Source organism: Rattus norvegicus, chromosome X (assembly GCF_036323735.1).
Source record: "Rattus norvegicus strain BN/NHsdMcwi chromosome X, GRCr8, whole genome shotgun sequence".
Classification (NCBI taxonomy): Eukaryota; Metazoa; Chordata; class Mammalia; order Rodentia; family Muridae; genus Rattus; species Rattus norvegicus.
Genome location: NC_086039.1, coordinates 11,822,452 through 11,839,088, shown reverse-complemented (window position 1 = coordinate 11,839,088; position 16,637 = coordinate 11,822,452). Strand labels below are relative to the sequence as shown.

General features: G+C 39.0%; 1 protein-coding gene across 18 annotated transcripts in view; it reads right to left on the bottom strand.

Moving 5' to 3' along the window:
* Nucleotides 1-16,637, bottom strand: part of Cask (calcium/calmodulin dependent serine protein kinase) — a 343,504-nt gene that overhangs the window by 76,743 nt on the left and 250,124 nt on the right. For 10 of the 18 annotated variants that reach the window (XM_063279864.1, XM_039099558.2, XM_039099563.2 and 7 more), the window contains 2 exon segments: nucleotides 16,299-16,316; nucleotides 7,106-7,227 (listed from right to left, as the gene is read on the bottom strand). In XM_063279864.1, the coding sequence (XP_063135934.1) occupies nucleotides 7,106-7,227; nucleotides 16,299-16,316 (140 nt within the window). 18 annotated transcript variants of the gene reach the window in all.

Here is a 16,637-nt window from a genome sequence, read left to right as displayed (position 1 = left end):
GCTTCTCCCAGAGTAGGCAGCACCCCACAGTCTAGGGGGGAAGGAGTGTAAAGAAAGCAATGCTGCTTTATTCCTGCCTGCCTTTGTTCCTTGCTGGTAAGTGCATTTTTCTCCTTGCTGATGCTGCTATGGCCAGCTTTTGTTGACACTGGAATTCAGCTTCCTCCAACATAGACTGAAGACCAGCAGTTGTCTAGGAATCCCCCAGTCCTTGAGTATAATATTGGAATTACTGAGGTATTCAACCTCATGGACTGAAGAGCTACTGGGTATCCAGCCTTTCCAGTGTGTAAATACTCAGTGTTAGACATCTGAACTACATTGTGCAAGCCATTACATAGTATGCATTCATTCTATCAGTTCTTTTACTGCAGAAAACCTTAACTAATAGTTACATAGTTATTATCTCAATCCAGTTTTAGAACATTTCCCTAATTCCTTTGTGTTTGCCCATCACAATGCAATTAATATTTACTCAGATGTATGTATGTATGTATGTATGTATGTATGTATGTATGTATGTATGTGTGTATATGTAAATATTTAAATTTTAGGGGCCATGCCACTAGGGAGGTACCATAGTGGCAAAGCACTTGCCTAACATGCATGTTATCCTATGTTTGCTTCTCAATACCACAACGTAAAACAAAATTTATAACTTTAAACTCTTATAATGACCCTACAATTCCCTTTGAGGTTATTGTTTATTCTGAGATAATTTTTGTATATGGTTTAAGAGTCCAAGTTCATGTCTTTCCTTGTGGAGGTCCAATAGTGGTGGCCCCATCTAAACACTATTCCTTTGTCATTTAACTGTCTTGACAGTTTATTTTTATATCATTTTTGCTTATATCTTATGATCTTACATTTTATGACTGTGGTAAAGTTAATATTAATTTGAGTAGATTATAAAATAGATTCTTCAAGATTTTCCCTATGTAATCCAGGCATAGTGGGACATGCTTTTAACCCCAGAATGCAGGAGGCAGAGACAGGAGGAGCTCTGTGAGTTTGGGATTAACCTGGTCTACAAAGGGAGTTCCAGGAGACCTACGGCTGTTACAGAGAAAAACCCAATCTTGAAAAGAAACCAAGAACCAAAAAACCAAAACAAAAAAGACTTTCATATCTCTGAGAGATGATAATTTTACATTTTCATTCCCAACCTTTATGCTTTGAATGTTTTTCTTGCCTTATTGAATTGCTTAGCACCCCCAGTGTAATGTTGAACAGAAGTGGTTAAGAAAGAGAGAAGGACTTGGAAGGAAGAGGGGGGGGAGGGAAAAGAGAGGCAGAATCAGGTAAGGGAGGAGATGGAGGAGATGGACAGAGGGTCAGGAAATTGAACAGAAGTGTGTAGCAATGGGGGATAGGGAACTGGGAGTAGCAACCAGAAATTCCCAGATGCTAGGAAAACAAGAGGCTCCTAAGACCCCACAGGGATGATATTAGCTAAAGTACCCTACAAAGGAGGAAGGAGATCTTGTTGAGACCATATCCAGAGGTTAGGCATGCCCCTCCTACCAGCCCCTGTCCAGTTCAATGATGGGGCTACCCACCCATCTCCAAAATTTTAACCCAGAATCGCTCCTATCTAAAGGAAATACAGGGACAAAGAGTGGAGCAGAGACTGAAGGAAAGGCCACCCAGAGACTGCCCCACCTGGGGATCCATCCCATCTACAGACACCAAACCCAGTCACTATTGCAGATGCCAGGAGATGCTTGCTGACAGGAGCCTGATATGGGTGTCTCCTGAGAGGCTCTGTCAGAGCATGACAAATACAGATGGAGATGCTTGCAACCAATCATTCAGCTGAGCACAGAGACTCCAATGGAGGAGTTAGGGGGAAGGACCGAAAGGAGTTAGGTTGAAATAGCTACATTAAAAAGAACCAGCTAACCCAGCTCTCAGGTACTTGTGTCTTGAAGTAAGTTCCCACTGCAGAGATGGAAACAGACACAGAGAAGTTTTTGTTTAGCCAATTAGAAATGGTAGAATACATGACTCCCTAAAGCAGAACTGCTTCGGTCTTCAGCTGTAAGAAGTGCACAACAGCACAAAGAGCACTACCACTGGCCCACCACCCAGCCAGCCTGGACCTGCCAAAGCTGATGACTCTTTAAGCCTGGATGGGGGTGGGGGCTGCCAGTAACTTGGTCTCCCAAGGTTCTCAGGGCTTTTATTCCAGACATTTAAGTCCAGAATTCTCAAGAAACAGTCTGGCATTTCCTGACTGGTAATGACTTTACACATTCAAACTGTTGTAACTCATTTCTCAGACTTCAAATTGCTAAACAAAACCAAAAAACAAAACAAAACAAAACAAAACAAAAAACCCAAAACAACCCATTATCAGCAGGTTACTTACTCTAACTGTTCTACTTCTTTTTTTCCTTTAGGAGACTTCTGAGTTCCAAAAAATATTGTATTCTAAACATGTCTACTAAATTAATGTCATCTCAAAGAGGCAAAACAGTAAATCAAGTGTTGTAGTTTTCTAGGCTAGATGGAAAAACTCCGAACTCTTTTTAAGCAATTAAGCACTACAAGAAAGATGGCAGCCATATGAAATATGACAGATTCCAAGCACTTGTTTATTTCTAATGCAAGATTTTAAAGTATTAAGAAATAAAACACTACTTCATGTATTTGACAATTGATGTATAAGTCAACATCTAAATTACACTACTCCCAGAGTCAGCCTTCTGGTCTTAGTAATTCATTTACTCAATTACATTTTTAGTAAACAAGTCTAAGATTTCCTACAAAACCATATTAATTATGTGGGGGCATCATATTTACTACTGAAATGGCAGTACATGCTAGCAGTCAGAGGTCTGACAGGCAGTGAGTCAAGTTTTGAAGTTTAGTTATCAATGTGTGGTAGAGAGATGCGATTTTCTCCTTTTGTAAATCTACACATAATAACTGGACATTATTAGCAGAGAGTGATGTGGTGTGTTAATAAGTGTATGTTGGGTAGCAATCAAATCAAGGTATTTAGTGTATCTGTCACCTCATACCTTTATCATTTCTTTGTGGTAAGAATACTTAAAATCCTCTTTTGTAGCAATTTGGAAATATTCAATACGATATTATGAACCAAAGCCAACCTACTATGCAAGAGATCACCAGATCACATTCTTTGAAGCAACTTTGGACACTGGCCATCCTCTCCTCATCCTTTCATCACCAGCATCCCCGGCCACTCATAATGACTATTCTTTCTACCCACTTTCTGTGAGACTAATGCTAGATCCCACGTATGAGTGACATCATGCTGCAGCTGTCTTTCTGGGTCTGGCTTATTACACCAATCATAATGCTCTCCAGGTTCACTCACGCTGCTGCAAATGACAGGCATTTCAACACTTTGGCAATTTTGTTCTCTCTAAATTCTAACGATGTCCTCTTGAAAGCTAAGTTTGCTTAAATCTAGAGCCATGATGCGGGCAAGCCAAGACCTCAGATGCTCCAGTCATCCTTAAAATCTTACTCTTATGTGTTTTGTCAGCTTAAAGCCTCTGGTCTCAGACTTACGTATTTAGAGTGTTAATGATTTAACAAGAATACCATATAACAGTTTTTTGGGACTCAGCAGCCTGACTCAGTTCACAGTCCACACAACTCCGCCAGTGGTATGCCACTATTAAGGACCTTGCCAAACAAAACAATCCATACCAAGCATGTGGTGTGGAGTAGTAGAAGGAGGGCAAATGTATGGGCAAAGTTTTATAAGTTTCTTCACAAGTGCTACTCATCTGTACTTTCTCTGGTTTTAAATTTTTAATTTATTTATAACAATAACAACTTCTTCTTCTTCTTCTTCTTCTTCTTCTTCTTCTTCTTCTTCTTCTTCTTCTTCTTCTTCTTCTTCTTCTTCTCCTCCTCCTCCTCCTCCTCCTCCTCCTCTTCCTCCTCCTCCTCCCCCTCCTCCTCCCCCTCCTCCTCCTCCTCTTCCTCCTCCTCCTTCTTCTTTTTCCTCCTCCTCCTCCTTCTTTTTCCTCCTCCTCCTTCTTTTTCCTCCTCCTCCTCCTCCTCCTCCTCCTCCTCCTCCTCCTCTTCCTCTTCCTTCCTCTCTCTCTCTCTCTCTCTCTCTCTCTCTCTCTCTCTCTGTCTGCGGATTAAGTTTTGGAAAAAAACTTCTATGGGCTTTGGCAGCAAGTGCCTTTACCTGCTGAGCCATTTCACTTGCCCTTCATTTTTGAGACAGTGTCACTATGCACACTAGTCTGGCTTCTAACTTGTGATCCTCTTGCCTCAGTCTCCTGAGTGCTGAGGATCAAACCAAGAAGCTTGTACATGCTAAACAAATGTTCTACCACTGAGCTACATGTCTAATCTATGCGTGTGTCTGAATTGTATGTTCTATGTCCGTTACATTCTAAAGTCAGAGGTCAAAGACAATGTTTAAGAGTTGGGTCTCTCCTTCCACTATGTAGGCTCCAGGGATTGAACTCAGATCATCAAGCTTGGTGGCAAATGCCTTTACATTCCGAGCCACCTGACCAGCTCCACAGGTCAGGTGGCTCGGCATGTAAAGGCATTTTTTTTTTAGGATAGTAATCAATGGTTTTATTTTCCTAGAACTCAAATTATCTATTGTTCTCAGAGCTACACTTCCAAAGCTACAGTCTGCAATTTTTCTTCAGAGCCCAGAGGAGGGATGGGAGGAAAGACAAGAGAAGGAAAAGGGACAGAAGAAACCACTAGAAGAGGCTGGAGGACACTTTTCCCAGTATTCTCAGTGGACTACAAATGGTGTGCACACACCAGAGACCAACTCTGGAAGAATATCAAAGCCCCCGCTCCAAAGAGAAAGCCAACTCCAATCAGAAGGTGAGCCTCCTGGTACACCTCAAAAATGGGTTAGTAGTGGGGAGAAAGGAGCAGAAAAGGGAGCACACAAAGGGGAGGGTTAACTTTTTTCTTTCTTTTATTTGTGGGTTATTTTTTTGGTAATTTTATTAAAAACATTTCCTTAAAATGTGTGTCTTTTCCATTATGTCTCGGTGACATACCTGACTACAGACTGGCCTTGAGAATAGGGAATGGGACAAAGGCAGCAGTGTCTCCCCAGGTTACCATTTCTGCCCTGAGACTACAGAGACATTTCCTCAATGCCAATCAGTTGATCCGTTGACTCTCAGCTCTCTCCAGATTCTAGGCCCAAACAACTTGGAAAATCCAAAGTATCCATGTTAATCTACAATTCCTCGAACCCTGTGTAAATGCATATAGGATTGCCTATAGAAGTCAAAGAGGGTGTTGGATCTCCCAGAGTTACAGGAAGTTGTGTGCTGTCTGATGTGGGTAATGGGAATTGAATTTGGGTCCTCTGGAAAAACAGCAGTGCTCTCTTTCCAGTCCCTATAACCATAATTTAGAACTGTATGCTATAGCAATTCATATATAGCAAATCATATACGCATATATATGATTCATATATGCATTATAAAAGAAAATAAAACAGGAGAGAGGTAGATGGTCAGTGAGTGAAGTGTACACTGTGTAAGCATTAGGAATTGAGTTCAGATACCCAGAATCCACATACAAAGCTGGGCTCAGCACTGTGTCTGTAACTTTATTGCTAGGGGTGTGTGTGCTTGTGGTCCTTGGAGATCATTAGTCAGTCAGCCTAGAAAAATTAAAAGCTGCAGGTTTAGTGAGAGATCCTGTCTCAAAAAATAAGGTAGAGAATGACCAAAGACAATGTTCCATGTCATCTTTGGCCTCTACATTCATGTGTATGCATGTACACATGTACCCACACAGCCTCATAAATGTGTACCCACCTCCAAAGCTAAAGTCACTAAGAAAATCTGATAATTAATTTGAGCTGATCAAATTTATGAAGAGAAGCCCCCTTCAATAACTATAATTGTACAGCATGAGGTTGAAACAAGATGCACCATTTTAAGCTTAGCTTTTCCTATAGTGTTCCTTACTGAAACAGGACTTTACAGGATTTCAAAGAGAAGATCTGTACCCAAGAAATAGTATTAAATAAATCTCAAAAGTTCCTTCCCTTCAGGACATGTTAGCACTGTTAATAATGCCCATAGGAACCCCATGCTTATTTAGTCACCAACTAATCAATCAGTTAAAGCTCTGTTTTCCTTTCCTGGACTAGTATTGCCTAGCAGAAGGTTTTATAGCACATCCTGTTTTGCCACAGTGCAATCTGCATCTCTGGTGGGTTAATCAAGAAGTATCAAACAGTTCTGGGTCTCCCAAAGAAGATTTGTTCTCTTCTTAAGGGAAAGAGCTTCCTGCACACCAACTGAAATACACCATTACCATCAGAACTACCGGAGATTTTCATTGTAGAAATCAACCAGGCTTTTTGAGGTACACTGAAGGCAGACATAGATTGTCAGTTTTTGTTTCTATTCTTTTCTTGAGACAGAGTCTCACCATGTAGTCTTAGCTGTCTTAGAACTTTCTTTGTAAACCAGGACGGTCACAAACTCATAGAGATCTGCCTGCCTCTACCTTCTGAGTACTGAGAGGCATGTGCCACCACATCTGCTTAAGGTCTTGGGTTTTGTTTGTTTGCTTGTGTTCTAGTCTGCTGCCAAATTTAATAATGGAACACCCTTTTATATTTGAAGAAGATACCAGATTTACAAATGCCAGTGTACCATTGATTTTAAGTATGTATGTGTGTGAATCTACTCCATCACACAGTATCCTCTTTGGTTTTTAATCTCTTCTGTATGCAAGATTGAAAAATAATCTTTTAAGGCAATAGAAAGAAATCACTGTTAAGATTAATAGTTTGTTATAGTAGAAATAAAAAAAATACCTTGGTAATTTAAGGTTGTGCTACACTCTGTAAAAATCTTGCTCATCGCTTGCACGCACAAATTATAAGTACACACAATTTCCTCTTGTGGCTGGCTAGGCTATGCTGCATTTGTACTACACATATGCATTATTTTAGTTTGCTATCTGTACTAGAAAGTTTTGTCCATTTTCATACACACAAAGAAGTCAAAAAGGGAGTGCTATGATATAAGATCTGGGAATTCCTGTAAAGAGTTCTGCTAAATACTAAATGTTCTCCAAACAAGAAAAATATACAAGAGACAAGACTTACATCCAGCAGTGTGTGAAGATGCTGATCCTGGAAAACACTGTGTAGAAAATCTAGGTCCTTTTCACTGCAGTCTGTAAGTGCGTGAATCTCTTCCAGGCTGTCCAGCACCTGAGAGACGGCTCCTGGGGGACAAAAGGAAAAGAAACTGCTAGTACATAGTCAATGTTACATTAGCCTTTGCGACCTTCAGTTTACATTTAATAACAATGAGCATCAGAACTGAGGAGGCTTGTGTTTTTATGAAGGACAGGCTTAAATGCTTCATTCATATCATTTAAGAACAGAATACCTTGTGTTTATGTCCTCAACAAAGTATTTCTGCCTTTTGCATTCAAAGTGAACTTAACCTTGTATGTTTACATTAAAGCACTTTGTCAACACAACTGAGATACTACAGCAGACAATTTTGGTGGAGCAAATTATACAACAGCTAAACAGTAAAGGTATCAGGACCCCAAGACCTTTTACAATATTATAAACATAGGAGGGCTTTTATTAAGTACTGACAGTACAAGAAACTATAGATTAGAGGCACAGACCATCAATTGAGAGCTCTCGATACTTAAAATAAGCTTAGAATTTTTTATAATTATAGTTAGCAAAGACCTCAGTCTATTTATTTCTTTTTGAAATTTTACATATGGAGCCAAGAGAAGCAGAATCACTGTCTCAGGTATACAGACTCAATGAGACAAAGCGCTGGTAGGTTAACAGGAGTAATGGACATCCAAATACCACAGGAAATGCTAAGGAAAGTTCTTTGTAGGGCAAAGAGAATAGAAGTGTTCTCAGTTTCCCCACATCTCCTCATGCCTAGCATACTAGGCAGCTATCATTAGTGAAAGCTATACATGAGCATTATTAAAGTCATGTACACAGCCTTAATGAACCAATTAACCTATTTTTACACTACAGACAATATGCAAATATACACTCCATAAAAAAGAATCCCAAGAGGCCTGAGCACATTTGTATATACCAAGGAAGTCTGAGAATAAGTGCTTCATTCACAGTTAAGTCTTCAGATCAGTGGTCCTTGACTGAATGTGGGGGTTGATTTTGCTCTCTAAGGGGATATTTTTTAGTGTCTGGGGCAACTCTGGGTTGTGACAGCAGCAGGACAGAGGGTGGCTATTGGCCTGTAGTGTTAAGAAGTGAGGGATGGTACTGAATAGTCTCCAATGTCTAGGACAGCACTCTACAACTAAGAGTTTTCTGACCCAAAATGTCAGTGCTCGGTATGAAAAACACTGTTTCAGACAAAAATAAAATATTCTTTAGGAACTGTTTCTAGTTCTTCTTGTTCTCAGATCCTATCCTAATATTACAATGTGCTTAATGGTGAGAATGTAAGTCAGAGTTATTTCCTCAGAAGGTACTCTGGCAAGATATACCCCAAACCTTAAATGCCTAATTTAATGTGCTAATTTCATTTGCAAAAATCTACTCTAAAGAGAAATATAGAAGGATTCTGTACAAGGATACTTATCTTATAAATGGAAGAAAAATCTAATAGACAATGATTATATAAATTATTAGGATGTTCACATAATGAAATATATAGATAAATAAAATTGTTTTTGAAAAATTTAAAGATACAGGAGAATTCTTATGGTATCAAGTAGACACAAAACCATCGAACTTATATTGCCTTAGTTCTAGTAAAAAAACAAGAGAGACATACAGCAGACAGACATACCGACACACACACACACACACACACACACACACACACACACACACACAGGATAAAATAAAACTAGTACAGTAGAAGTAGAACAGTAGCTATCATTTTCCTACACAGTTCATCCTGGTTTTGTTCATACCTTCCAGGGTTTCTACAACAGCAAAAACAGTCGCTGCATAAGCTACTCACGTTGGTAATGCCATTTAATTACATTAACGTTTTGGTGTCACAAATCATGTGACCATTCACATGGAAACTACTGTGACCATTTAAAAAAAATCTGTCTTTATTTTGGGACCGCTATAGATGTAATGTACTTGTGAAAAAAATGACACAAAGATTTAAGTTTCTCTGAAAATATCATCTGATAAAACCTTAGTAGATATCACGGTCAGGATGACAGCATAGGTACAATAAGCTACAAAACATCCATCCACACAAGGCACCGCCATGATGCCATAGACCCCTTGGTTTGTCTCCCATTCTGCTCTTTCCTAATCCCTGACAACCACCAACCTGTTCTCCAGTTCTATAATTTTGCTGTTTTAGGGATGCCATCTAAACGAAATCACATAGCGTATCATCTTTGGAGATTGGCTCCTTTTCATTTTTCAAACCGAGCATGTGTCTCTGTAGTCATCCAGTTTGTTTCTCTTTATTGCTGAGTTGTATAATTCATGGCACAGATATGCCAGTTTAACCATTTACTTGTTCGGAAGTAACTATTGGTACTTTCAACTTTTAGATAATTTATGCCTATCAGGCTATTGAGATTTTCACCAGAAACATTAAGTAGATTATCAAATGGGATAAAAAGGTATGAGGTAGGAATTAGCCCCATTGCCCCTGCTATTCCTAAAGATGTAGGGACACGACCTGACGTTAGGATTTTTACCTTGCTTAGGGTAGCAACAAACAAACAAACAAACAAACAAACAAACAAACAAACACCAAAACAAACAGGAGCCTCAAAGAATAACAACAACAATAAAACCCTGTAAAGTAGCACAAAGCCAACTCTGTTCCCTTATTGAAAGGTTTGGAAAGTTAATTAGTCTCCAATGGCCCTATGAATCTCCGATTCCCCAAACCACACCATGGCTAGCAGACTAAAATGATACTGGGGTTATCAAATTGTTAAAACCAATTCTAACATCCTGAACTTAAGAAACTATAATAATAAAAGTATCAATGAAGTGGGTTTTATATACTTAAAGTCAGCAAATAAATAAAACCTAGTTATTAGTTCCATTCAGTCATTTTAATAATTATCGTGCTAGTAGAGATATGTTATATATATCTATATTATCTGACTATCAAGATTAAACCAAAATGATCATGCGTTACGTGAAATATAAGATGGCCAGACTGGTGACTGGGAAGCACATCCACCTGTCCCTGACCAGGGGCACTTCATTCATTGATCTGTGAACTCCCCCAGGTACTTGTGTTGTTACTGTCCTATTAACACATTCTACAAGTTACTTGGTCAATCTGGGTATTTATTTTTTAAGAGTTATAAGATCCCCAAGGAAGGTCTGCTTTGCACTGGATTGAGCCCTTTAGAATAAGTAATAAGGGCTACAGAGATGGTGCTGCGGTTAGGATTACCTGCTGTTCTTAAAGAGGACTCAAGTTCAATGCCTAGTCCACAACTGCTTCTAATTCCAGCTCTAGAGGGACTTGATGTCTCTAGCCTCTGCGAGTCCCTGTACTCACAGCATATACCCCCCACCCCGCCACACACAAATAATCAAAATAATAAATTAAAAAGAGAATTCACAACAACAGTAACTCCCAATTCTTTAGTTTCTATTATTAGCCAACACAACTTTACCCTATTGGGTCACACAATGGCCAAGTTCCTTTCTGAATTAAATGTTCCTCCTTTGGCCAGGTACTAGGTAGGGGCTTCAAAGGAAATAGAAATATGCTTTCAAGGCCTCAAGGGACTCTCAGGTTGGTGTAGGTAGTAGACAAACTACACCTTCAAGTGAATCATCCTGGGATAAGATTGAGGAGGAAGAGGAAGATGAGCAGGAAGTCCCCACCTTAACCTGCTGATGGGGCCAGTGGATGATGTCTTTCCTGAAAACATTTAAGACATCTGCTAGCCTGCATTTCCATGGTCTCCGATGGTCTACTAAACGTCCTCATCTGTCACTTCTGAAGTGACTTATAGTCCTAGCTTGTACACAAACAGGATTCATTAATGGACTCTCCCTCATAAAGGGCGGGCATTTCCTCAGCTGTATGCAAGTTGCCTATTTCCAGCTCTGCAAAAGGGCCCTAATTTAACTTTCTGCAGTTATATAGGAGAATTACTGTTTTATTTTATTTCTGTTTCATCTTTTGAATTGAACGTATGTTTTTGTCTATCCTTAAAATCTTTCTTCACCTTTGGCTATTATACTATTACTACTACTACTACTACTACTACTACTACTACTACTACTACTACTACTACTACTATTATTATTATTATTTGCAGAGCTGGATATTGAACCCAGGGCCCCATTAATGGCTGGCAGATACTCTTCTACTGAGCTATACTCTATCCCTAACCCTGACCATTCAACAGCTTCTTTTAAAAGAATCTTTTCTAGTCTAATTCTTTCTTTCTGTTTGTTTTCGTTTTTGTCATTTTGGAGACAGTATCTCACTCACTATGTGGCCCTGCCTGGCCTTAGAATAAGAGCCTCTGCTTGTACTACCGTGTTCTGCAGTCTTGTTATTTCTTTCTTTGGGTTTGACCAGCAGAACCACAAAACACATTTCAGGTCTGATAGACATGGGTATCTCTAATCATGTACCAAGCCCATCTAAAAGACTAATAGTGTTTCAGTGAAAAAAAAGTAAGAAAAATGAATGGACAAAGACTTTGGTAGGGCTTCCCCATTGCTATTGCTTCAGATTTTAAATACAGGTAGTAGTGGCAGTTACACACACACACACACACACACACACACACACACACACACACACACGCGCGCGCGCGCGCGCGCGTTTAAGCAGTTACTAGTATTCATTTGTAGATTAATAATGTCATAGGAACTAGTCATTCTTTTCAAAGACTGAAAATGATGTTTTCCCTATAAAACTCTAGAGTAAATTCTAACTGCCTTCCAAAAGTCATCCAATAAGTAGTCCACAAGCTCTCCCTAGGTGATAGCTATCTGATGGCTTAACCACATTTGCTTTTGTATTCTGGGCTGTACTTTGTAGAATGTATGGTTCAAAAGGATGCTTCAAAGGGTCCTTGATTAAAGAGATATTTTTTCCTAAACAAATTTTGAAGAATTTAGAGATAAATATTAGAATAGATGGTTTACTCATAGGGAAAAATTATTTTTTTGGACATAGAGACTTACTATGTAGCTCCTGCTAACCTCAAATTCCTGATTGTCTTGTTTCATGCTCCCAAGAGATGGGATTACAGACGTGAGGTAATACACAGAGAAAAAAATGGAAATTATCTTCATACTAACACATGTGATAATTTGCGCTTTTACCCTTTCTACCTTATGTGATTTTGCAATAACCTGTTACATAGACAAATGCTTTTATATTTGAAAAACTAGAGGCTCATCAGGGTTCATGGACCTATCCAAGGGCCACAAACAGACAGGGAGCAGAGGAATGAATCCCAGCGCACAACTAGGACTCCTGCTGCAGTGTTCTTCTCTACAACCTCAAACCACATATTACCTTTAGCAATGTACCTGAATCATGTGTTCCATAATGCTGTGCTTTGCAATATTTCTATATTTTTAATTTCATTTATATTTACCATATGAGGTTCATTTCTAGCATTTGGTCCAAACTTTTATTTTACTTTTTGTTTTTCAAGACAGGGTTTCTCTGTGTAGCCTTGGCTATCCTGAAACTCACTCTGTAGATCAAGGCTAGCCTTGAACTCAGAAGTCTACCTCCTTAGTGCTGAGATTAAAGGCATGTTCCACCATCACTTGGCTTTTTTAAAATATTTATTACTTATGTGAGTATGTGCGTGGCTATATGTACCTGTGTGGATGTACCTGTGAAGGTGAGAAGAGCTGGAGTTATGAATTCTCTTATGAATCACCCAACATGGGGCCTGGGAACAGAACGTGCGTCCTCTGTAAGAGCAGCATGTGTTATTGTCCACTGAGATATCTGCTGGCCCAGACTTGGCCCAAACTTTTACACTGGTAAATTTACTAAAAGCAATTATACCTGACTTCGGGTAACATTTTACACTGTTCATTCAATAACCAACCCTGTTTCTAAAAATTCAGATTGAATTTTAAACACTTATACTTTCCCAAAGAATCTCACTTCTATGAAAGTTTTTCCAAAAAGTCTTCTGTTACTATTATGAAACAACAGTCAAAATAGCATAAATATGTCAACTATTTAAAAATATTTTCTAGGTCTATTTATTTAAAGAGGAATATGTTTTTAAGGTCAATAAAAGCTTGGGATACAGACTAGCTTCATTATAAGAGTGGAAAAGTCTCACAAAAATTTTTACCAAGTAAAAATAAACCAAAAAGGACAGAAAAATAAACAGAACAATGTTTAAACTAAGAGATTCTCAGTGCTGATGTGGGCTCTCTCTTAAACCCTTTCTCCCACATAGCAAACTCTGAGCAATTCCAAGCAGGCGGGAAGTCTGACATCCACGCAGGCCACATTTTGCTGTATGTTCAATCATCTGTATTGCCAGCTATCCATCTGGCAACTCATCGCATTTCTCCTTCTCCTTACAGGAAGTGGCAGAGTGGCTGACACCAGCCACTTCCTCTTACACACTTCAGCAAAGATTTCAATTCTTCTCTTAGATAAAATTTAAGCCAGGAAAGTCCACACATCTTAAGTTCACCATTCAATGGGCTTTGATGTTCCCACGTTTACCTGGAAGTAATTTCAAGGAAGATCTGCTTGCATTTCTCATCGCCATGTAGAGCGATTCCCATTCCACGAGTGGCTCATTAATGTACCACTACACCACTGCACGTGCACTCTCCCTTGCAACATGATAACTTTTTTTGAGACAGGGACCCATTACGTAGCTCAGGCTGGTCTTGATGTTTTGATTATCCTGCCTTAGCCCCATTGGGTGCTGTCATTATTGGTGTAAACCCTGTCCTCAGCTAAGTAATATAATGCTGAAAATTTGTTTTTTCAGGTGTGGTAGCATATGCCTTTAATGTCATCATCAGGAAACAGAGGAAGGCAGATCTCTGAGTTCAAGGCCAGCTTGGTCTTCATAGTGAATTCCAGGGCAGCCAGGGCTACATAGTGAGACCTGGTCTCAATTTTTTTCATACATTATTACTTTAAACTTACTAATCTAAGCATGCAGTGCAGTGTTATCTCTCAAAAAACATCTCCCCTTGTCTAACTGCAGTCTGTCTCTTCTCACCACCACCCCCTAGCCAACAGCTTTTATTTCCAACATACAAAGCAAATTCGGCTTTTAATCATGTTATAAGCAATAGTGAACCCCACAGTGGAAACTATTTTGACCTCTGGCAGGTGTACTATATCCAATTCTAGTTGTGAAAACTTGGATATGATGACAAATGTCTCAGATTCTTCATGTATAGATTATGGCACAGGTACCTCAAAAATGTATTTAGCTTAAATTTCTTAAGGAACTCTGCATATACATTTCATCAGCATAGTGAGGCTACAATTCTCGTGACATCATGTTTATTAAAATAGTTTGTTTCTAAGTAGTAACATTCTTTTTTATTTTTAAATACACTAGACAAGATCTCTGGCTGTTCTGGAACTCACTCTGTAGACGAGGTTGGCCTTGAAGTCACAGAGATCCACCTGCTTCTGCCTCCTGACTGCTGGGATTAAAGATGTGTACCACTAGGCACAAGTAGTAACATTTTTTGACCACCATTTTTCAAAGTATTTTGACACTATTCTGCTAGCCTTAAGTGCTGCTTTGCATTAAGTTTTATACAGATTGGTAGGTATGACTGACAGGATGCTCCTTCCTGAGTATGGTGATAAGATATGGCTGGCTGAAAAGGATAGAAGAGAGGAAAAAGGAAAGGGGAGAGAGGGGAAGAATAGATTGATTGCTTGACTGATTTCCACTTTTATAGTCACCAGCGTGGATATGTCAGTAGCCTGTAAAGCCCTAACATCCTGTCCCCTGATATTCTTACCATTTGTGATCAACTACTTCTCCTGGCATGGGGCCTGAGCATAGAGAATGTTACTTCTGATGGGAGGTTAAAAACTATTCCCTGTCTTGGGAACAACAAGGAACAATTCCTGCTTTCCCTTTAGTCATTTATTTGGGGCAGCAAGCTGCTGGGTTGTGAATGGCCTTGTAGACAAGCCCACAGCCAGTGAGGATTAGAAATTTTCTATTAACCACTGGGTGAGTTTCAAAGTTTTCTCCTAGAATCATGCCTTCAAGGAGGATGGCAGCTCTGGAGTGTTATCGCAAGAGGCCTTGGGGCAGAGGCACTTAGCAAAGCCAAACCCCTACTTGTGACCCGCAGGCGCTGCCACTCTCAGGCACAAACTACTAGAATATGGTGAGATTTTTGTATTGTCTGTAACTTTAGCTATAAATATCAAATGCAACAAAAGTGACAACTAAGTTCATTGTTAACACCCAGATTTTCTAATATATCTTTGTCTCTTATTACTTAGTAATAATGCTCTTAGTAAATATGACTTTGAGGTAAATTTTAAATTTTAATTGCATTTTAAATACTGATATTGTTATAATCTACCCTCTTTGTCTGGACAGTTTCAGTTTTACACACACACACACACACACACACACACACACCACTGTGTGTGCATATTTTGTACAGCTTATTTTTTTACATATTCAAATTAAATTTCTTTGTAGTTAAAGGATAGCTACTATTACTTTTATTTGCTATTTATTTTCTGTGACAAGGTCTCACTACATAGCCAAGACTGGTCTCCAACTGTTACCTTCCTGCCTCCATCTCCTGAGTCTGGGACTGTACCTGTGTACCTGTATGCCTTCCAACCACTGTATCTGATGGCAGGAGTTGTTAAATGACACAATTTCAGAGTTTACTTCACAGTCCAACAATAATAAACAATATGGCTTTTGTATCAGCAATAAAAACTACTTGTATAACAAAATTGTCAAAAGAAAACTCACTTACTCTAAAAGTTTTCTTGACCGCCAACTTCAAAATAAAATGTTACCTTTCCCCAGAATGAATATATATTGTGTTTGAATTTCAAATATGAAATAATATTAAGTATGGTTGAAATTTTAACACTGCCTCCTCCCTACCCCTTGAAAGAAGTGAGAAATTCAGTTGTATAACAATGCCTCAGCAAATCAATATAGACAAGTTCTTATTTTATGGTCAGACAGTGTTAAAATTCACTTTAGAACATCTAAACACAAACAGCCATGGAAAAAGTCAAGCTGATTATGAACCATGCAAAGCCAAACACTTTTGCATAAAGATAAACCTTAGAGGAAAACAAAGGGATACCTACTTTCTGCTGCTAGAAGTCCTAGGAGGAAGGCAGCATATGGACAAAGGACAAACATTATGATTTTAGAGCAAGCAGGTCATTAAGCCATAGGTGGGCCCTCTAGATAGTCCACAAGCACAGCCCCCAAGCTGTCCCCCCAAATTTCAGACATTAATTACTGGGATCTCATTCTAAATTCTTTGCTTTGAAAGGAGAACATTTTCACTTTGAATTAAGTAACAAAGCAATAAGATACTGTTTATCACAAGATTAACTTTAGTGAATCTAGTAAAAGCATAACGAATAAACTTCAATAATCAAAATGGAAAAGTATGTTTCAGAAAAATTAGTTTGTATTAC